Consider the following 22,346-nt stretch of genomic DNA (forward strand, 5'->3'; position numbering starts at 1 on the left):
AGGTGGAGTGGTGGCAGGACCTGGGGCAGAGCAGGGGGTTGAGCAGTGAGCACCCCACAGCACACTGGAAAGTTAGCATCTGTAGCTCCAGCCTCGGAGTCATCACTTATGCAAGGAGCCGCATATTAACCTCTGAAGAGCCGCATGCGGCTCCGGAGCCACAGGTTGGCCTCCCCTGCTTTAGAAGAAATTCATATTTAGAAATGTTATCTCCCCTGTCCATTTTGGTGGTATCACTGTTTGTTTTAAAAACAGTCATTGAATGAATCTCAGGAGGATAACTAGATTTTTTTTTTTATGGAGCAATGTACAGGTAATACCATGCCAATGGCTTTTCTGTTATTCATATGAAGGGCTTCCCCTTTCTTCTGTGCCTTCAGTTTGTAGTTAATTTCTACTCAGTTTCATGGCCATTTATTTTAATGAATAAATGCTGCTAATGGAGGGAATCAAGATCACATGACTGTTTTAGCTTGAGACCTAGGGTCACATGATTGTTTTAAGAAACTGCAGTCTAATAAGAATCTGTTCTCTTGCATATATACATATATAAAATACGTTCACTGATATGCCATTTAACTGTGAGGAATCAGAGGCTGTGAAGAGGCAACTCCCAATGGATGATATGAAGTTCTGCATCAGTGTTTGGCACTGAGAAAGCCTTGTTAAATCTACAGCTTTGATCATCTGCTTTTAAAGGGGAAGCTCATAGTAGCTGGGCAGTGTACATATGACTAGTGGAAAAACTATGGACCCTAACATGGTAGGTCAGGGGACAACTAGAAAGAAAGGAAAAAAAAAAGGTCTTTGACGTGTTAAAATCCTCATGTTGTCCTACAGTCTCTCTCTCTAACCAGCATGTGTGTGTTTTCTCTCAATTTGCTAATTGTATGTATAAAAACACAATTGTAACGTACATTTGCGGCATAGATTCTTCTGATGGGATCCACTGTTCCACTCTGCTCAGCTCAGTGGGAGCGAATGTTTAATACCTCCCGTATCCCAGGAGAGGAAACAGGTAAGTGGGGCCAGCCAAGGACAAGGAATGCCAGGGAATCCAAACAGTCTGTGGAATATTTCCGAAGGGTGTCCTCTTAATATAGCCATAAGCTGCTAGACCTGTACTTTCAAAGAGCAAAACCTGAAAAAGGAGTAAAAAATGCTCTTATGTTAAACTGAATGTGTGCTATGACCATTTCTCAGCGATTAGCAAATTAGCATAATAGTTTCATAGACATTTCTCCTTTTTGACTGACTTCAATTAGTACGGTAGTATTCTGACAGATTAATGGTTTTTGGCTGTTCCTTTCCTTTATTTATAAGCTGGCCCTTGGAAACTGTTTGCTGCCTTGTTATTTCATATTTACTTTTTCTGTATTCTGTTCCTTAAGGTCCTCTTGTTTTTTATCTACGTTTTTACCTCCATGAAAGTTCCATTCTCTGTGAGATTTCAAATCATTTGAAATCTTTTTATTTTGTTTTTGACTTTCCTTTTTTCCTTTCAGCTTATGATTCAAAATATCATCCCAATGTGCTCTTCTCAGTATGAACGTACGTTCAACACTAGTCGTATACCAGGCGTAGAGACAGGTACAGTTTTAGTCCTGTCAATGTTTTTAGCCCCTACTTGCCTCTTAACCTTCTTTGTGCGTAGTAAGAGATGTCACAGTTGAAGTCACCTGTAGTAATGACACTTTTTTTATCCAAACTGTGACTTCTCCATAACATGCTTTAAGATAATTATATTGCTTTTTATAATAATTAAGAGCTCAATTGTTCAAAGTTATGAACTACTTCCATAGTGTTGTGAAGGCTTATCAATATAATAAAGGGAGTGTCTACTGGTTAGAATGGTGGGGGGAGTCCACTCCTGCATTCCGTTCTGTGTCTGCCACTTACTGTGTGACACTAGGCAGTTCCCTTTACTTTCCTGTGCTTAGTTTACCTGTAGGAAAAAACTGTATTCACCTACCATACAGAAATAGTGAGGTTTAAATAATTGTGAAAGGTTTGGGCGGTCTTCAAACCTAAGTCACTCTAATGGTAGAGCAATAGAAATAGGACATAGTAGATAGGTATAGTTAAAATCTTTAGAACGAGAGAAAGGGGGGTGCCTAGAAAGTAAGGCACTATTTTATTTAAATTGTGTATATTGTATTCCAGATCTGCATTCATAAGAGATTTATACATACTGGTAGTTCTGGGGACTAGCAAAGGGATCTGAAACCTTTCATCACTAGTACAAACCACTGGGCTATATGAAATGGGTTGATGGTATGTGACCATATCACAAAAAACACTCTTGCAGTTGGTACCCTTGTTAATCTGGGAAACTGTAGATTAAGTAGGCTTGGAAACTAGAACTATGTTCTTATCCCTTAAAGTGTCTTCAGGTGAAAGTTGAACTGCTAAGGTTGTTAATCGGATCTTCCACCAGCAATTATAAATTGTTACAAAAGAGAGCATCCTAGAGAACATACAAGGGTACATACATTTTACACACTTTGGCATTTTTAAAAATAATGTTTCTTGCCATTTCTTAAAATTATATCCTGCAGTCCATCTTCTGTTACTTAATCCTGCAATGAAGTCCCAGTGGTGAGTGTGATATAAACTTCTGTGGTGATGGTTTGTGGTGTCATAAACATAAGGTCATGATTCACTGCAGAATAAAACAATGACTTCTGTTCAGGACAAAACCAAAGAAACTGGATTCAGAAGCAGATAGCTTTTTGTTTTAAAACAAAAGTCTTAACAAAAACAGGCCTATTCTCCTCTGTAGAGCAATTTGTTAGTGTTTAAGCCATCAAGTATCCTCAGTCAGAACAGTGAGGACTCCGTTGAATCTTCTCAGAACCAATGAAATTTCATTTCACACCAGTAGTTATTAGTTCTCACTTGGAGCCAGGATATCCCTGACTGAGGCATAGAAGGAAGGGAAAGGAAAAAGAAGCCTTCCAAGGGGAAGGACCTGCAAAAGGTCCAGGGACCACAGAGACTGCTCTTTTTTGTCTGCTTCTGGGGTACATGTTGCTCCAAAATGAGCAAGGAAGAAAGCAAGACTATGGTACTGCTCCCCCCTTTATATCCCTCTCACTGGCCTGAAGAGTGGTCTGGGCATAGAGAGGCTTGGAGGAATAGGCTCTGACCTGTAGGCAAGTTCAGTGTATGTACTATAATTACTTGGAATACTCTGAAAAGAAATAGCGTTCCTACACTTTCAGTATCAAGGCCTATGTGTAACTGGTTCATATACTTTCTGTGCATTGAGCTTTGCAGAAATATTATATAAAATTGCCATACTGTAACTGCAACAAATTATAGTTAAAGTAAATTCTGTACATTTGAAAACCACTACAGTTGCACCCTAATTTTTCCTCTGCTCCAGGCAGCAAACTTAAAGTATTTTATATGAAAATCTTCTGTCGTCTTCATAAAATAATTAATCACTTTCCCTTAATCATTGTTTCATGTCCTGTTTGCTCTTTTCAGTTTCAGCATGTTTTTCATTTTTCTATTAAAAATAAATTATTTCAATTTTCTATGAATAATGCATGTTATGTGTTGGCTTTGTTCTCATTTTGCACAATGTTTACTGAAATCAGTTTTTCTGCATCTTGAAGGGATTAATTTTTATTTTCAATAATGACTGGAATGGTATCTTAAATTATTTCTATAACAGCCTTAAACTATAGGAATTTTATGTTTTAAAAATATGTATTTCACTTCCACATTGCCAGTGATGAAACCTTAATTATCTTAATACAGTATCCATTAAACAGTTCTTATTTTAATTTTTTCTCTTACAACTAAACATAATATATTATGACAACAGTAAACTGTTTATGTTAGACCTCAGAGGTGGAATATCATCTGGCCAGTCCATCTCCCCACCATAGGAAACCCATGCAATTTTCTTCAGACATTTACAGATGTACAGAAATAACATTTTTCTTCTAGTAATAGAACAAATGTTTATGGAAAGTTATTTATGTAATATGCTAATTTTTTCATACTTTGTTAGGCACCTAAATCTATATTTAGGAACCTAAATAAGTGGTCTCATCACGAGAAGTGTGGAGCACCTGAAATTCTTATTGAAATAGTGGAAGCTGGGGGTAGTTGGAACCACTGGAAAACCGGGTTCCTCGTTCTCAGTCAAGAGGTGTGGTCCCTTTGTAAGGGCACAAAAGGGCCATAAAACTAGTGAATTGTGGCCAGATAAGAATCCCTGAATATAGGGTTGAATCCCCGAGTGTCAGTGTGTTCCTTACATAACTGCCCTTTTCATAGCCCCCATCTGAGGGGTGTGGCAATAGCATTGCTGCACTCAGCCTATTCCCAGCTGCCAGAACAGATGTGAATGTGGGCCACAGGCATAAATTAAGGCAGCCCTGAGGTTGCTTTAACTTGTGCTCAGTGCCAACTAGCTGAAGAGCCTGGGTGATGTAAAGCCACTTTTACACCCACGCTTCCTGCACTGACTTCCCGGCCGTATCACAGAACTGGAAAACAGGTCACTTTCTGAGTTGCTTAACATTGGCACCCAAGTTAGAAAGTGTTTGCTTTATGTATATGAGAAATTATTATAAAATTTAGGGTTTTTTTTGGCTATTTTGTATAGCAGTATTTTCTTGCTAGATTTCAGATAATATAGTGGGTCGCCAGTGTTTATAAATCAAATGAAATGTGGGATTTAATATTTTGTAAACAAGTATGCTTAGACACAATGGTATTTTATGGTAAACATATGCCCTTTAGAGTTAAACATTTGGTATCGGATTGTTTCCATCCTAACATCACATGACCTAAGGTTGCTTTAAAACCTTTGATTCCGATTTTAGATACTATCCAGCACATGAAGGACAGCAGACACATTGTGGTTTATCATAAGGGCCGTTATTTCAAAGTCTGGCTATATCATGATGGTAGACTGTTGAAGCCTCGGGAAATTGAACAGCAGATGCAAAGAATTCTAGAAGACTGTTCAGAACCTCAGGCTGGAGAAGAGAAGTTAGCAGCTCTTACTGCAGGAGATAGGTATGAATTTTTTTAAACAGTAACTTTTCTAATATTTTAAGACAGTTGTTTAAAGATGCCAGGCTCAGTGCCAGCTTCTGAACCTTACTGTCTGCGGTTAGTTGATTATTCCATAATCTGTGTTGTTGCATATCACTGGAATGTGAAACAATTGTTGAACCCTTTCTGGTTTGAGTTAGAAGTAACTTAGCAGTGACCAGTCACCTTCAGGCACACCTTCTGCCTATTTGTAGTTTGAGAAGCTTGCTTTGATTATGAAACACAAGTGAATTGTTTAATTGAACCATATTTGATGACTTACGAACATTTGTATAAATCTCTTTTCTGGGGCATTAGCATACCTACTAAAAATACCAAATTTTAAAATCAAGATACTTTGTCAGATTCTGCTGTTACACTAGTATAAATCCAGAATATCTCCCTTGACTTCAGTGGTGTTACTCCAACCTAATTTATGCATATCTAATTGAAAAAGTAGAATCTGACTGACCTGACTGAATTTATCCCTGTTACAACTTCACTGAATTCAGTAGCCTTACACCAGAGATCAGTTTGTCCCCTTGTTTCTGGAAGGTTTGGAAAACAAATGCATGAAAGCTCAATGGTTCCTTATTTTTACACAGTTCACTTCCTTTTTCAGGTTTTTGATTTCAAATGCACATCTTAATGGAAAAATGTAATGTATTTAAATGTACAATTCAGTAGCATAGTATATAAAAAACTTTATTTTGGAGAGTACAGTCTTACTTATATTATAACACTCATTTTGGGTATCTACATTATATAAATTACACACTCTCTCTCTCTCTCTCTCTCTCTCTCTCTCTCTCTCTCTCTCTCTCTCACACTAATATATATTAGCAAATGTACATGTTTGACTCCAAAAATCTAGCCATCTGCATACAAGAGAAGTGAGTTACAGTTCTTGGACTCACATTTCAGATATTCAGACCTTTATAAGTTAAAATTTCAGACATAACCATTTCATTAGCATAGTTGTTTTAAGCTGAATGTGTGGATCTATCCAGGTTCTTACATTGGTCTCCTTTGTCATAGTATTTGAGTACCTGTGGATTGGTTTTGTGATGTGTTATATCTAATTTCCAGTGTCTGTGTGACTTTCCACAGAGGTACATCAAGAAGTTGTGCTTTGTTAGGCTGTAAATGTACAAGATGTGTAGTATGCATTTTGTGTACCAGAGACATGTTTAATTCCTGAAAACCAAATTTCCTGCCTGTGTACTACTACTTGGGTTGGCCTCAGATGGTAGTAATTCCTTTCTCATCCCAGGACTCTGATTCAAGAATATCTGTAGCAATATCCTCACCTGTTACTGCTTGTATAAATTCATTAGGCACAGGGTGAAAGCTGAAGGACATTTAAATCTGTTAAAAGTAAGATTGCCCTATAGAATTATACCGTGCTCTTAAAGGTAGTAAAACACTGACCAATTTACATAATATCACCATAAATTGAAATTCTTGCTGCAGAGTACCCTGGGCTAAGGCTCGTCAGGCCTATTTTGGACGCGGAAAGAACAAGCAGTCCTTGGATGCTGTGGAAAAAGCAGCTTTCTTTGTGACTTTGGATGAAACTGAGCAGGGATACAGAGAAGAGGATCCAATGACTTCAATGGATACATATGCAAAATCTCTGCTGCATGGCAGTTGTTATGACAGGTACAGCAATGAGCAGGTGGGAACAGTGCCAGTTAGTCACAATGAGCAGGTGGCTATTAGCCAGGATGGGCAGGGATGGTGTCCCTATCCTTTGTTTGCCAGAAGCTGGGAATGGGCGACGGATCACTTGATGATCACCTGTTCTGTTCATTCCATCAAGGGTACCTGACATTGGCCACTGTTGGAAGATAGGATACTGGGCTAGATGGACCTTTGATCTGACCCAGTATGGCCGTTCTTATGTTCTTAGGTGGGAACAGTGCCACTTAATCACATTACTTTACTGAAGAGGATTCTGGTTCATGTGTAACGTAGTGTGGTGTTTACCTTTTGTGTCTATCCTGTAATTTGCACTGCATACGCTTGTGGATTTTGGTCTTCTGGCAATCAACTCATCGTTTATTATTTTACCAGAGTTGGTGTTTTTGTTCAATCTGCGACTTAAATCAGTCACTTTTTTCCATGTTTCTTAAGCATCATATGTACCTATGTCTTGCATTTCATAATTCATAACCAGTTATAGTGTCATATTCATGCTGAAGTTGGTGAGTAACCACTACAAGCAACATTCAAGTTTGTGATGATGTTTTGCCCCCAAGAAAACGTTAAAATTTCAGATTTTCTTTTGGTTAAAAATAAATGCACTTGTCTATTTGAAAACTTTAAAATGTTCAATATCTGGGTTTTTCAAACAAAAGTAAAATGGTTAAGTGCCTTTATTTATTATAAAAAGAAAAGGAGTACTTGTGGCACCTTAGAGACTGATATTTATTTGAGCATAAGCTTTCGTGAGCTACAGCTCACTTCATTGGATGCATTCAGTGGAAAATACAGTGGGGAGATTTATATACACAGAGAAAATGAATCAATGGGTGTTACCATACACACTGTAACGAGAGTGATCAGGTAAGGTGAGCTATTACCGGCAGGAGAGTGTGGGGGGGAAAAACCTTTTGTAGTGATAATCAAGGTGGGCCATTTCCAGCAGTTGACAAGAACGTCTGAGGAACAGCAGGGGCGGGGGGGAATAAACATGGGGAAATAGTTTTACTTTGTGTAATGACCCATCCACTCCCAGTCTTTATTCAAGCCTAAATTAATTGTATCCAGTTTGCAAATTAATTCCAATTCAGCAGTCTCTCGTTGGAGTCTGTTTTGGAAGTTTTTTTGTTGAAGAATTGCCACTTTTAGGTCTGTAATCGAGTGACCAAAGAGATTGAAGTGTTCTCCGACTGGTTTTTGAATGTTATAATTCTTGACGTCTGATTTGTGTCCATTTATTCTTTTACGTAGAGACTGTCCCGTTTGACCAATGTACTTGGCAGAGGGGCATTGCTGGCACATGATGGCATATATTACATTGGTAGATGTGCAGGTGAACAAGCCTCTGATAGTGTGGCTGATGTGATTAGGCCCTACGATGGTGTCCCCTGAATAGATATGTGGACACAGTTGTCAACGGGCTTTGTTGCAAGGATAGGTTCCTGGGTTAGTGGTTCTGTTGTGTGGTGTGTGGTTGCTGGTGAGTATTTGCTTCAGGCAGGGGGGCTGTCTGTAAGGAAGGACTGGCCTGTCTCCCAAGATCTGTGAGAGTGATGGGTCGTCCTTCAGGAAGGTTGTAGATCCTTGATGATGTGTTGGAGAGATTTTAGTTGGGGCTGAAGGTGATGGCTAGTGGCATTCTGTTATTTTCTTTGTTGGGCTTGTCCTGTAGTAGGTAACTTCTGGGTACTCTTCTGGCTCTGTCAATCTGTTTCTTCACTTCAGCAGGTGGGTATTGTAGTTGTAAGAACGCTTGATAGAGATCTTGTAGGTGTTTGTCTCTGTCTGAGGGGTTGGAGCAAATGTGGTTGTATTGTAGAGCTTGGCTATAGACAATGGATCGTGTGGTCTGGATGAAAGCTGGAGGCATGAAGGTAGGCATAGCGGTCAGTAGGTTTCCGGTATAGGGTGGTGTTTATGTGACCATCGCTTAGAAACCTTTATTTATTATGATATAGTTTTTAAATACAAATCGTAATACACAGTTGTAAATCATAACCTAGCATTGCCAGATTCACTTGATAGGCAAAATTCACAGAAGGCATCAGCTTTTTAACTCTGTTCACTTTGGTGGAGTTGCACATGTTTTTGCTTCCAGTGCATTTGGCCCAGTGAATTTATAGGTTGGTTATTTCTGTAGCATGTTTTTAAATCTTTTCTATTCTGTTGTCCCCTAGAATTGCATGTGCTGGTGTATCTAATTGAATGAGAGAGATTCAGCAAAGTGTCACTTCGAATGAAAACTTTTAAACATACCAAAAAAAAAAATCTCCAATTTTTTTTTTAGGTGGTTTGACAAAACATTCACTCTTGTAGTGTTCAAGAATGGCAAAATGGGCCTGAATACAGAGCATTCTTGGGCAGATGCTCCTATTGTTGGACACCTTTGGGAGGTGAGTGTTTATATAGCTGACAAAGTAAGGTAATGGAAGGGATTATCTCATCTTGGTTACTTCTGTTTTGTGAATCCTGAGGCTAAAGTTTGTTTCAAGCTATGTTTACTAAGAAAGTTGTGTCTGATATTGAGAGTTCATAGTATTTCATGTGATAAGCTTTGACGTCTTAGTGGAAAACTGAAAGGTCACTGCTTCTGCTTTGAGTGCTGGTCCATATGTGTATTCCACTGTGGGTATGCATGTGCTCCATGTGCCTGAGACCAGAAAATTCTTGCAAGCAGTGTCCATTGATTTGCACCTGCATCTCTGCTCTCCTCATGCTTTGCACCACGAGTATAAGGTGCAGGGTGGACTACTGCCTCTCCAGTTCCTTCTTAATGCCATATGGTCTGTGTCAGAATCTCCCAGGGTCTGGAGTGTCTCCTTTTTTCCAGACTCCAAACATATAAATATTTCAAAGTTTTGTCCTTAGTGATGGTGTTTAGTTTTATTAATTTAGTTAGTTAGATTTCCCCTCCATCCCTGGGAACATGTCGCCTCCTGGTACAGAAATTAGATTATGCCCAGAGCACTGGGCATAAAACTGTGTCTCCTGCCCTCATTCTTTCTTGGTCAGAAATGACCACCAGCACTGCCTATGCTGCCTTAGAGAAGCACATATCTCCACCAGGTACAATATCTGTCACTCCATCCCTAGCAGAACCTGACAGGTATTCTAATTCCACCTTAAAAAGTGGCTCATGGAAAAGGTAATTTGGACCCAATCAGAACTCCCCCTTTCTCCTGTACATCATCCAGAGTCAGCAAGGAGCATGACAGAGGATGCAAAAGTCACAATATCCTGGACCTTCCACATCAACCCAACCTCCCCCCACCCCGCCAATAGATATTTTTGATGGGATGATTGGGAGTTGTGAACCACTACTGATGCTATTTTCACCCAATCCTTGCATATACTTGGTCATCTAGCACTCTTTTCCCCACAGCTGGAGTGTAATAATAGACAAGAGGGTGCTGAATATCATCCATTCCAGCTATATCATCAAATTTCTCTCCAAAATCTCCTTCCGTATACCTCTTCCGGGACCATTCTCATGAGGCGATCCTCCTCCAGGGCATAGAATCCCTCCTGCAATGGGGAGTGGTAGAGTAGGTGCCTCTTCAACATCACGGAAAGGGTTTCTGTTTCTAGTAGTAGTAGCACAGTTCAGACGTAGTGGCTTTGCCATTTTCCCATATTTAGACAACTGGCTTTTTGCGGGAAGGGCGTGCTTAGAAGCCCTTGCATCAGCCTCATTGCTGCTTCATCTGTTATCTCTAGGAGTCTATGTAAACATGGAAAAGTCTATCCTGACACAAAAGCAGATTATAGAATTTATAGGAACAAGTCTAGACTCAATCAGAGCAAGGGCTTATCTCACACCCATAACAATTTGATAGCTCAGATCATGCACAACCCTTGAACGTTGGTTCATATTTCCCTTTTTCTCTTGGGATGTATAGCGTCGTGTTCTTCTGCCATGCCATTTGTCAGACTCCACCTACATTGGCTGCGGGCTTGGCTCCAAATGGAGTATATAAACCAAGCAAGCACAACGTGAACATCAGAGTGAGGGCCTCACTAACTTGATGCAAAAATCCTGGACAAGTCTGTGTGGGTGTTCCTTTTCTATCTCTTGCACCAAACAAGATGATAATTCTGGATGCCTCTCTGCTAGGCTGGGGAGCCTATGTGGACAGTAACGTGGTGCTGGACACTTGGATGCCCCGAGAAATCAGAATGCATATAAATCTCCTGGAACTCCAGGCAGTCTGCGAGGCTTGCAAAGCATTTCTACCATTCATCCAGTCTCTCATTTAATCATAGTGTCAGAAAATATAACAATCATATTCTACATAAACAACCAGGGAGGAGCGAGATCCATTCCCCTGGGTATAGAAGCAGTCACCTTATGGAACTGGTATATCAAAGTGAGAGCTACACAATTCACTAGTGAACAGCATCTTCACTCAGTGGGGAAACCCCACTTGGGACCTGTTCGCTTCTAAGGCAAATAGGAAATGCAACACATTACTCCAGGGGAGCTCGGGGAAAGCACTCCAGAGGTGATATTCTCTTACTGCTTTGGACAGATCACTTCAGCTATTCTCTTCCCTCCCATTCCACTACTAACTCAGGTTTTACAGATGATTCAACTGGACAGGGCATAAGTCATCCTCAATGAGCCCAAGTGGCCTGGAGAATTCTGTTTTCCACATCTACTGCAAAAGTGGTCCCATCTACCTGTCAGCATTCGGTCCTCTCAGATCCCTTGACCCAGGAGAATGGCAATCAAATATCCAAACCTGGATGCACTTCATCTCACAGCTTGTTATGTGGATGGCATCAAACCTAGAACATACCCTCTGTGCAGAGTAAGAGGAGATCAGGGCACTGGCTTGGACCAGCAGACACTGCTTGCAAGAATTTTCAGGTCTCAGTGTGCTTACCTTCAGTGGAATACAGATAGGGACCACACACCTTGAAGAACTCAAGTTACAAAGGTAGATAACTTCCCTTTATCTTTAATTTGCACATGTAGTTGTGCACAAAGATTTATTTGGTTTATAATCTGTCTGTGACATACATTTCATTTAACCTGTGTGCATATTTCTGAAGTTCTTACTTTTTGTGCTTTTTATGAAATTGTGATTGTGAAGAATTTGAGGAAGCATACTCTCAAGGCTGAACACTCTCTTTTTTTTTTAAACAATTATTTTACAGGGCTACAGATTTACATGTTCAAGTTGTTCATTCTGATGTATACTTTCAGTGAGTGGAGTGAAGAAGTGTCCGCCCCTTTTTTTTAAATGCTCATCTGTTTCTCTGTTTCCTGGCCCTCCTATTTTATTTCATTGTCAACACAGCTCATTGCCCCAAAATCTTGTTTTTTCACCTTTTGGAGTTTAAGCATATATCCACCCTTATTGACTCTCTCAGCTCTCAAAACCAGTACAAAAAGGGTAAATCTGTTGCTTTGGAGACCATTTCAGCTTTATTTTACATTTGTGTGTAATACGTTTGTCCAAAGTGTTTTGTCTTTTTTCATACGTTTTTGGTATTAGCTAGTAGTTTTTAATATTTCAGCAAGGAATATCCACATCTAAAAGCCTAGTAGTCTTTCTCTCATCCCTAATTAGAAATTGCAAAGGGATTCTGGGACTGAGATTGCCCCAAAGAGTCTAATTCTGACTAGCTTTTCTATTCAATCACTAGAGAGGAAAAAGTCTTCTAATTCTTTGTTTTAAGGAAGCACTGACTATTATTTGTTTATCTCCTTTCCTTAATATAGGTGCTTTTAGGGTGGGGAAACAACTTCTTGCTAGCATCTTAGAATCCTAAGAATAAATTGAATTTGGTTTAATTTTCTAAAAGATTAACTTCTGCTAGCTGATTATACCTAAAGATATAGTAAATTTTAATGATTAGATTCTAAGAACCAGTTGTATACCAGGTAGTTGGCATGTTGTGTCTGTCAAGTGAAGAAATTCAATAAGAAGCAAAAGGTTGAAAGTATGTATGGAATAACAGGTTTGCTACAAAAATGCCCTGTTCTGTACTCAGTTTGTGTGCTACCACTGTGTTGAGCAGATTCAAATATCAACTGGGACTCACACTGAGAAGGAGTATGTAGACATCAGTGAAACAGTCACTTGGTTCTCTAGTCTAGTTTACTGTAATGCTGCTGCTGAGACCTACACAAATTTATTGAAAAGGTCTTTATTGCATTTGTGGTAAAACATACTGTGGAACTCCCATTTTTACTGTAAAACTGTTTCTGTTCATTTAAGAAATCAAATATTTCTACCATGAATACTAGCAGTCTATAAAAAGTGCTTACAATAAAAAAGCAAAAGAGACAGCATTTGTGTTTATCTAGTTATTTTTACAAGCCTTTATTTTATAAATCAAGAGGCAGCTCTTATCTAGAATCAGGCTAATATCCAACTAGCTCAGTCTCTGCTTTTGTTAATACAAGGTTGTGGTTTAAAACAAACAAATCCATTGTGGTGGCACTTTAAGAAAACTCCTGCACCAGAGCTGCACGCTTGCTCTAAATACCAGAGAGAGAAACTGAATGTTCAGTGCATTAATGAACATGTGTGCAGATATTGTTTTGCGTTCTGAATCTAGTAATTAATATTTCGGTAGGTCAAAACTGGAATTGTTAGCCTAACTCCAAAATGAAATGCATTTGAACTCTGTAACCTGGAACTCTTTACTGTATAATACATGTAGTTACATATGTCTTGTTCTTTGCAGAATGTTATGTCTTCTGATTGCCTTCAACTGGGCTATACAGAAGATGGTCATTGCAAGGGAGACATCAATCAAAATATTCCTTTCCCCACTAGACTACAGTGGGAAATCCCTGAAGAAGTAAGTGCAAAACCACAGCCAAGTTCCTGAGTTCATTTTATTTATCTGTTTGTCAGTAGTTACCTTACAGAGAAGATAACTTGCCCCACTATGCTTCAGTTCATTTGAGCCTTTTCGAAGGTTCAATTATATGTGTTTCACATGAGGAGCCTTGGGATAAGAGACAACCACAGCAGTTGGGTTTCTCAAATTGAGAGGACTTTTAATAAAGGCTTTCCTTCAAAACTGTTCAATTTTCTGCCCAGATTATTAGTAGGACCTTAACTAGGTTGCACTTGGTAATTTGTGCATAGCAGCACTGAAAAATGGCCATCCATAATTTTTCAAAGATTTAACAGCAGCACTCTAGTGTCACTAAAATTTCAGTATTTCATTCAATTTATGCTGCAGAGCACTTGTTTGCTATGTAATATAAGCAATTGTTCATTTATAGCTTACCTAAAATACATGTTGTTATACACTAACCTTACATTCACAGTTTTATGTATTAGTGAGTAAATAAAAATGCAAGTCAGTTGAGTAGGGATGTCTGCAGAAAATGGAGCATTTTCCCTTCTTTCCTTTCCTGTATTTTATGTGGGGCCCGAGGAACCAGAATCCTTTATAAATGTCATCATATAATACTATTTAAGCTCTAGTGACTTAGAAAACATCTCAGAATAGAAAATCATAACAATTTTGCTGTATTCCTGGAAGCATATTGACTTCCCTGATTTTTTCCATTTTTTTAGCATATGAGAGTTTAAATAGCTTTCTGGTCAGATTTTTTTTAGCTATTTATATATGAATGAGCTTTTTATCATTTTCTTAAAGACACAGTGCCATTTTGTATTATGTATGTATTTTAAAACAATTGTTGCTGTTCTTAGTGCCAAGAAGTGATTGAGAGGTCCCTGTGCACTGCAAAATCTCTTGCCGATGATGTGGACTTCTGTTGTTTTCCCTTTGATGCTTTTGGGAAAGGGTTGATCAAGAAAGCCAAAATAAGCCCTGATGCCTTTGTGCAACTTTCCCTTCAGCTTGCTCACTATCGGGTAAGAACCTACAGAATGTCATAAAAATGGATATAATAAAGCTGTACCATGGCTAAAAATATACAGACATCTTATATGCATAGACTTCAATCCAACTTCTGTTTAAGTCAGTGGAGACACTCCCTTTGACTTTGGTGGGAGTTGGATCAGGCTCTAAATGGTCTGCTAGCTAGAAATTCAAGATTCCAAAGGTCATTTCTATGACACACACAGAGATTGTTTGCTGCTTAATTAGTAATCTATTTACAGAAGTCCTGCACTTAAAGGAAATGGATTTGATTATCTAGTAGGTATTTTTCATTTGTAGTATCTGTTATCCTAAACCATACAAATTTAATCATATATGTTTGGTTACTTCAGTAGTGTTCATAGATATTTAGACTGTGGTTTCTTTCCTCTTTGGTTAATCCTCTGTCTGTAGTATGATTTTAGACGCATCTTTGTGTCAGAACCAGTCTCCATTCCTGTTGTTGACTTTGCTTGGTAGCTTTTCTCAGTTTAAGGTATTTTCACTCCATTTTTCTGATGCTGTTGTAGATGGAATCTCTTTTTAACATGATCACAGAAATTTAGACTTTCTCACTACTGCAGCCAATTTTCTCATCCTGAATTCTGAAGTATCCATGAATGCGCCTTGTCAGGCTACCACCCTGAGCAATAGTTCATGTCATTGTTACTTGCAGTCTTCATTAGAAGGAGTAACTGGCTTGCACACCTGTCCTGGCTTGTATTTTAACCAGAAAGTTGCTGATGCATATTACTTGGTGATGTGTAACTTCCTTGGTAAATTTTAAAAGTAGTGCATGGGATGTAATATGCCCAAGTACAGTAATATGTAGGAACCTTTCCATTGACTGTTCAAATGGATTTTGGATCAGGCCCTGTCAAGCTATAGAGGATTGTGAAGGGAAAAATTGTGCGGGATAGTTTGTGTTAAGCTTTTGGTTGCTTTCATCAGAAATTTTGGGAAGTAGTTGTTGAGCCAGTGTTGTTTTCAAAGACTTTAGGATACAGACTGTGTTTCAGGTTTTAGGATGAAAGGATAAATACTTCAGTTTGGTCAGTTTAATTTATGGTGTGATTTTTTTTTTAATTGGTTTCTATGCGCTTTCCTTGATCTGCTGCTTTATAACACCAGATTTTAGTCTGAGTAGATTTTTCAATCTTTGTTTTTGTCTCCAAGGACATGGGAAAATTTTGTTTGACATATGAAGCCTCTATGACCCGCCTGTTCAGAGAAGGCAGGACAGAAACAGTGCGCTCATGTACTACTGAATCGTGCAATTACGTTCAAGCCATGGAAGACCCAACCCAAAGTGTAAGTTCATTGCAGCAATTCATGACAAATTCCCATCAATTTTGTATACATATATAGGTATCTGGTAATAAAACACAGACTTCCTGTGACAGTACACTAGATGTATTTACTACATTGTCTACCAACCCAGAAATAACATTAGCTGTACAAATAAACCCCATAATAGGTTTTAAATGCTTAGGAACTACTATATCTTTCTTCCTTAATGAGGAATAAATGTCTAAGTTTGGATCTACACTGCAAAGTTTTGTATGCATAGCTATGTCAGTCAGGGGGTTGAAAGAACAATACCCTCTATCTGACATAGCTATGGCAGTAAAACCCCCAGTGTAGACACAGCTATGCTGAAAGAGTGCTTCTGTCAACATAGTTAAGGTTTGGGGATGTAGTGGTGTTATATCAACAGAAAAACTCCTTCTGTTGGCATATACTGCATAAACACTAGAGGACTCTGCCTGTATAGCTACACCAGCAAAGCATTTGTCATATAGACAAGGCTTAAATGCAGATTAGTGGTGATAATCTGTACTTCTCTATCATTGCAGCAGGATTTCAGAATTGTTACATAAAAAGAGAACCGCAGTAACTAAAAAACAAAAAGTGACCCTTTTCTTTGTAACTCATAATTTTCACAAATATAAATCTCTTACCATTTTTAAGCAAAAAATGTGTTCTTAGAAGGAGAAACTGAGCAAATCAATGCTATTGCAAGGTAATCTTCTGTAATGCAAACTACTGTGCTAGCTGTTTGTGTTTTACTTTAAGAAATAAATATTTGATAGTGGTTGTAATAGTATGAATGCTGACAAGGGAACACAAACATTTCTGGATGGCATCCTCTGATAATACCAATAAAACACTCTAGCTAACATAGACATAGAAGAAAATATTGAACTGCAGTGTGGCTTTTCTCCTGGTTTTTATCATGAATTATGCAGCTGCTGTTCATCTCCACTCTGATTATATATTAAACATAGTGGTTACTAATATTGAATGCTGCTAGTTATTTAAAAAAAAAAAAGCTAGCAGAACTTTCTTTTCTTTAAATGTTTGAACATGTTAACATTTTATGGCTCAATTTTGTGTTGGTTCTTATTTACCCAGAATTTCTTGATTAGAAACAGAAGCCATGTTAATCCTTTTTGCTGTAGTAGCCATAATGTAGCCTTATGGCCTCACTGTGAGACTGAGCAAGAGAACTCCGGGCCTTGTTATGGGTAAAAACTTGGTGGGGGGGGAAAGGTTGTGTGGCTTTTTTACACAGATGTTTAATAAGTAAATGTCATGGGAAAACCTAAACAGTTAAGAGGTAAATGGAATACGTTCTAAGTAAAAGTTTTCTTGACTGTGAATGTCTCTTTAAGTGAAGCAGATAGTTCTGCTACTGTACAGTTGGTAGGGTAAAGTCCTGTTTTACAGCTGTGCAGTGCAAGTCAATGTCTTGTGAACATACTGTATTAAGATAACAGAAAACATGTTCATTTTACGCAAGTATTGCCCACATACTGCTCAGTCCAACAATGTGAAAGGTCAAAGTGAGGACACATGTACAGGCTGAATTACGTCCGTTGAAATTGTCACTTTTGAGTGTACAGCTACAAGTAGGCATATTGCTGAAGACACCTTTGTGACACCACCATTGAGTGTGTCCAATTAACGTCATGTTAAATACCATCTTTGCAACTTCCTGATACTATGTAGTTTTAAACCAAAATTCACAGTTGAAATGGTTATTTTACCCTATGATCTCTTAACTTGGTGCTCTCAGACTGATAGTGTAAAGTACTACGATATGTCACATTTCACAAGATCACTGTTGCCTTTGATGAGCTTGGAAATTACTTACCTGATTTTCAGATATGCTGAGCACCCACAGCTCCTGTGAACTTCAGTTGGAGTGCTAGCAATATTGAAAATCAGGCCGAGAATTCAAACTTAATTTTTAGAATTGTTTTTATTTATGCAGTATAAAAAGTGCTTTTCACCCTGTAAACTTACTGAATGCGATGGCAGAAAGTCACTGGAAACTGTGGGTGCGCAGCATCTATGAAGATCTTTCTTTAGGTGCCCAGATTTGAAAATCTGGGCCTGGGCTCATTTCAGAAAGTTCTGTGACAGTGTCCTATTATTTGGCCAAACATTTTAAAGGTAAAGATTATGGCCAAGGTTTTTTTTATTACAGTAGGTCAGATGATTCAACCATCTCAATCACTTATGACGTCTCCAAGTCCTTAATGGGCTTCTCTGAAGGCAGTACTTCAGCCTCTGATAGAATGCTGTTTCTACTAGAATACTTTTTTCCTTTCTTTATTTCTACATCTGATTTTTTCCTCCCCCATTTTTCCTGATCTCTGCTACGTCTCCTTTTTTCTGTTTTTTCCTCCTGCATTCCCCTGTGCGCCTTTCCAGCCACCCTTGTTCTTCTATCCCTCTCTTTGCCACTCTTCCCCAATGGCTGCTTTTATTGGATGCTATCATTATCTCAAATAACTAACAGGAGAAGTATTACCAACTTCTTATGCCAAACCAAGTAGGCTGTCTAAGACCCTGTACGGATAGTACACCATGCTGTGATGGGAGAGGGCTCAGGAAGAAGTGACAATTTATCATGCTGTGAGATAGCACACTGGGTGTACGAAATAATCTGACAGAATGTGCTTGACTATCTAGAAAATGACTGTTTTATTTAGGAACTAAAATCTTCTATTGCTATTGACTGCACTATCTATCAACCTCCTAAAATAGCTGTTAAGCTCCCAGTTCTTTCATCAGTTCGATCAGACCTGCTTTTTGTACCTGTTTAAGCAGAGTAATACAAAAACAGAGTAAGATTAGATTCTTTTTGAACTATAATCTCTCATGAAGCTTGATCTGAAAAGATGCACAATGAAGAGGCAAACTTCATAGGGCTAGTGTTGTAATCATATCTCATGCTGTACCTGATTCAGTGAGTTATATCTCTCAGTTCTAGAACTAAATGTACCTTCGCTACAGTTCTACCAGAAACTATTGACATATAACTCCAGAAATTGAAATATATGTTAAAACTAGAAAAGTGGGATTTTAAAAAAATCCATCCCACATCACTTCAAACTTCCTTTCTTGCTGTTGGTAGTTGTTCCTCATAGCTGGTTTTTGTTGCATACTTTGTGTTGTACTTGGCTTTTAGTGCTGCAGGTTTTATTTTGATTTCCCAATTTAAATACCTTCTGTCTGTTTCCTTGGTGTGTTTTTTTTTTTATTATTCTTTAGAATGAAAAGAGGTGTAAACTACTCAGGATTGCTGCTGATAAACACCAGCACTTGTATCGCCTTGCCATGACTGGTGCAGGCATTGACCGCCATCTGTTCTGCCTTTATGTGGTGTCCAAATACCTTGGTGTTGAGTCTCCTTTCCTTAAGGAAGTAAGTAACCTTTCTTGGTTGCTGTCCAGTCGTGCAGCTTCATCAAGTAAACAAAAGATTAGTTATCAGTAATTAGCTTTTTCTGATATGAGTTTACTATAATTTTATGTTAAAATGTGTAGTTCTAAGGAAAATGTGAGATTGAATTGGTTACGCTGACATTTTGAAATACATTAATGATGCTAATTTAGCCCTGGTCTACACAACAAAATTACTTCCCTATAATTATATTGCTCAGGGGTGTGAATAATCCATACCCCTGAGCGACGTAGTTATACTGATCTAAGTACTGGTGTAGACAGCGCTATGTCAGTGGAAGAGATTCTCCTGCTGATATAGCTACTGCCTCTTGCAGAGGTGGAGTTAAGTGTTATTAAGGCTTCACCAGAAGCACTACAGTGGCACAGCTGCAAATTTGTAGTGTAGATCTTCCCGTAGTAGTATTCAGCTTTATCGGAGACTAGATAAGATACAAAGACACAACTTGCAGAAAACTATTTTTGTAGAGTAGTAAGTATCAGCAGTGGTTCAAAGAGATGTGACAGGTATTGCAAAAAGAATGATTGATAGTGATCAAGGCAGTGGAGTTAGGCTTTTAATTTTCCTCTAGATTACATTACTTACATGTAAGGTGAAGTCACTGTAAAATATCACCCTTTGAAGTTAGTTTGCTTAGGAAACCGTATATATGTTACGGATTATCGCACGAACAGAATATTATCTTGGTCAGTGGTTCTCAACCCAGGGTCCAGCTAGCAAACAGCTGCGGCCCAGCTATGTGCTTTAATTAAAAAAATAAATAAATAAAATAACCACAGCTGCCTGGCCCCACATGTGGCGGTGTCCAGGTCCTGGCTCCAGCTGCCCCACCCTGCGCGTGGCGCTCTTGGCCCCACTCTGTGGAGGAGTCTCTGCGCAGGGAGCGCTGGACAGAGAGGTCTGCTGGGGGGGGATAGTGGGGTGGGCGCTGTGGTTCTCAACTGCGGCCCACGTAACACGGCCCACAATTATAAATATAGGTTGAGAACCACGGATCTTGATCAATAAAGTTCTTTAATTTCATTATATAGTTTGGGTTTGTAAGGTCTAGACATGCAAAAATGATGCAGTATTGCACTTTTTCTCATAGATGACAAAAATACTTTGCTGCTTCATTCCATAAAAGATTAATCACATATGGGATCATTGTCTGGGTCACAGAGATTAATGAATGTAATGATCAGGCTGAGGAGGAAAACAACTTTTTGCAGTTTTCCTTAGTCCTGTCTTGAAACTGGTGTGCTATAACTAGAGATTACACAGAACTCTTACTTTTTTGTAAGGGTTACAGTTTCTTAATACTTTACTGGGCGAATCAAGGGCCTGACCCAAAGCCCATTGAAGTTAGTGGGAATCGGATCAGATTCCTAGTGATCACGCTTCTTATTTCAGCAAGCCTTTTCCAAACATGCTACTAACAGGAACTTAATCTGTTTTCTGTATGGGATCAATGTCAAGACCTTATGTGCTGCTCTTTTTTTTAAAATAGCTTGTCCTGAAATATAGATCATTCATTTTAACCTGTTAATTCCATTGGGAATGTTTATTGGAGTTCATATTTAGTAGTAGTGCTTTATTAAGCAAAGTCTTGTATCTTAGCTTAATCACAAATACTTAATTGCAACACACAAACTGTCCATATGCACATTACTCTGGACTTCATATGCTCTAAAGGTTTTGTCAGAGCCTTGGAGGTTGTCAACAAGTCAGACACCACAGCAGCACATTGATCTGGAGAAGAACCCCGAGTTTGTATCCAGTGGCGGAGGCTTTGGACCTGTAAGTTTGGGGGGTTTTTAAACGTATTTTGTAATGCATACTTCTTAAACATGGACTTAGTTTGCATGCGCCTAACTTGAAACTTTCATCTCAGTAATATGAAGACTGAAGACGAGTTGGGGGATTCTGAAAGTATGTGTGTTAATGTTTTCCTTTTGTATGTATGTGCTGAGGAGAATCTGTTGTCTTGGCTTTGTTCTTTTCTTTCAGACTAGGGAAATTGGGTGGGTCTTGCAGAGGAATCCAGGTGTGCTAGGCAGACATAACTATACCATGAAAGCTGGTGGATGGGGGCTTACTTCACCTCTTACTTGTGGTATTTGTGTTCATTATGACACATTCCTATTTTCTGCTGAACAACCACTGAGGACACAGAGTAGCTGCCGATGAAGGCTCATGTGTACTGTACCTATTTTTGTTAGATTCCCTCCAGTCAAAGGTGGGGATTGCAGTATATATGCTTTGTGATACTGTACTCTCTGACCAGCTAATGAGCCTGAAAATACCTTTAAATCACGTCCTTGGTATGTTTCAGAGTAACAGCCATGTTAGTCTGTATTCGCAAAAAGAAAAGGAGTACTTGTGGCACCTTAGACTAACCAATTTATTTGAGCATAAGCTTTCGTGAGTTATCTTTTCTCCAGTACATTGAGATACATTTTTTTTAAATTGCAATGCCATAAAATAAGAGAGCTCCCCAAAGGGGTGTTCAAATTAGGAGGCTTCTGAATAGATATGCTTTTTTTTCCAAATAAGACTTTTACCTACCCAACAAGACTAAGTGAAACTTTCCCCAGCAGCATTTGAACCTCTGAAATGCTTTCTATGGGGTAGTTTGACTTGAGAAACGTTTCATGAACCACAACATCCAGATTATATATAGCCAGTAATTAGTATCCAAAAGAGGACACTTTTTTGCCAACAAAGAAATGTGTTTCAGCCATAGGGATTTCAGTCCATCATTTTTGCTCTTACTTATGTTCCATTGTCTCACTCATCAAATTCTCTCTTCCTGTTTCTTTTTATTATTTCGTTTGTCTTGTCCCTGAATGTTCTCTTCACTTCCAAATGGGCTCCGCTTGTGATATCTCTAGCATCCCTCCAAAAACTGATAGAGGAGCTCTTCCATTGCAACAATGGCAGCCCAAGGACTCATTACTTTATTACTCCCTAGTTTCTCTGTTCTTCTTTTA

At 38.7% G+C, this 22,346-nt stretch overlaps 1 protein-coding gene across 2 annotated transcripts in view; it reads left to right on the forward strand.

Annotated features, from left to right (window-relative positions):
- CPT1A (carnitine palmitoyltransferase 1A) overlaps positions 1-22,346 on the forward strand; it is a 69,850-nt gene that overhangs the window by 39,887 nt on the left and 7,617 nt on the right. Inside the window, exons 9-17 of one of the 2 annotated variants that reach the window (XM_077818178.1) lie at positions 1,506-1,590; positions 4,845-5,040; positions 6,532-6,720; positions 9,050-9,155; positions 13,462-13,578; positions 14,448-14,612; positions 15,796-15,930; positions 19,183-19,335; positions 21,049-21,153. In XM_077818178.1, coding sequence (XP_077674304.1) covers positions 1,506-1,590; positions 4,845-5,040; positions 6,532-6,720; positions 9,050-9,155; positions 13,462-13,578; positions 14,448-14,612; positions 15,796-15,930; positions 19,183-19,335; positions 21,049-21,153 — 1,251 coding nt within the window. Of the gene's footprint in view, positions 1-1,505; positions 1,591-4,844; positions 5,041-6,531; positions 6,721-9,049; positions 9,156-13,461; positions 13,579-14,447; positions 14,613-15,795; positions 15,931-19,182; positions 19,336-21,048; positions 21,154-22,346 lie in introns of those variants that run through there. The other variant, XM_077818179.1, reaches the window with a different exon arrangement.

This window comes from Eretmochelys imbricata, chromosome 6 (genome assembly GCF_965152235.1).
Source record: "Eretmochelys imbricata isolate rEreImb1 chromosome 6, rEreImb1.hap1, whole genome shotgun sequence".
NCBI classification, from domain to species: domain Eukaryota; kingdom Metazoa; phylum Chordata; order Testudines; family Cheloniidae; genus Eretmochelys; species Eretmochelys imbricata.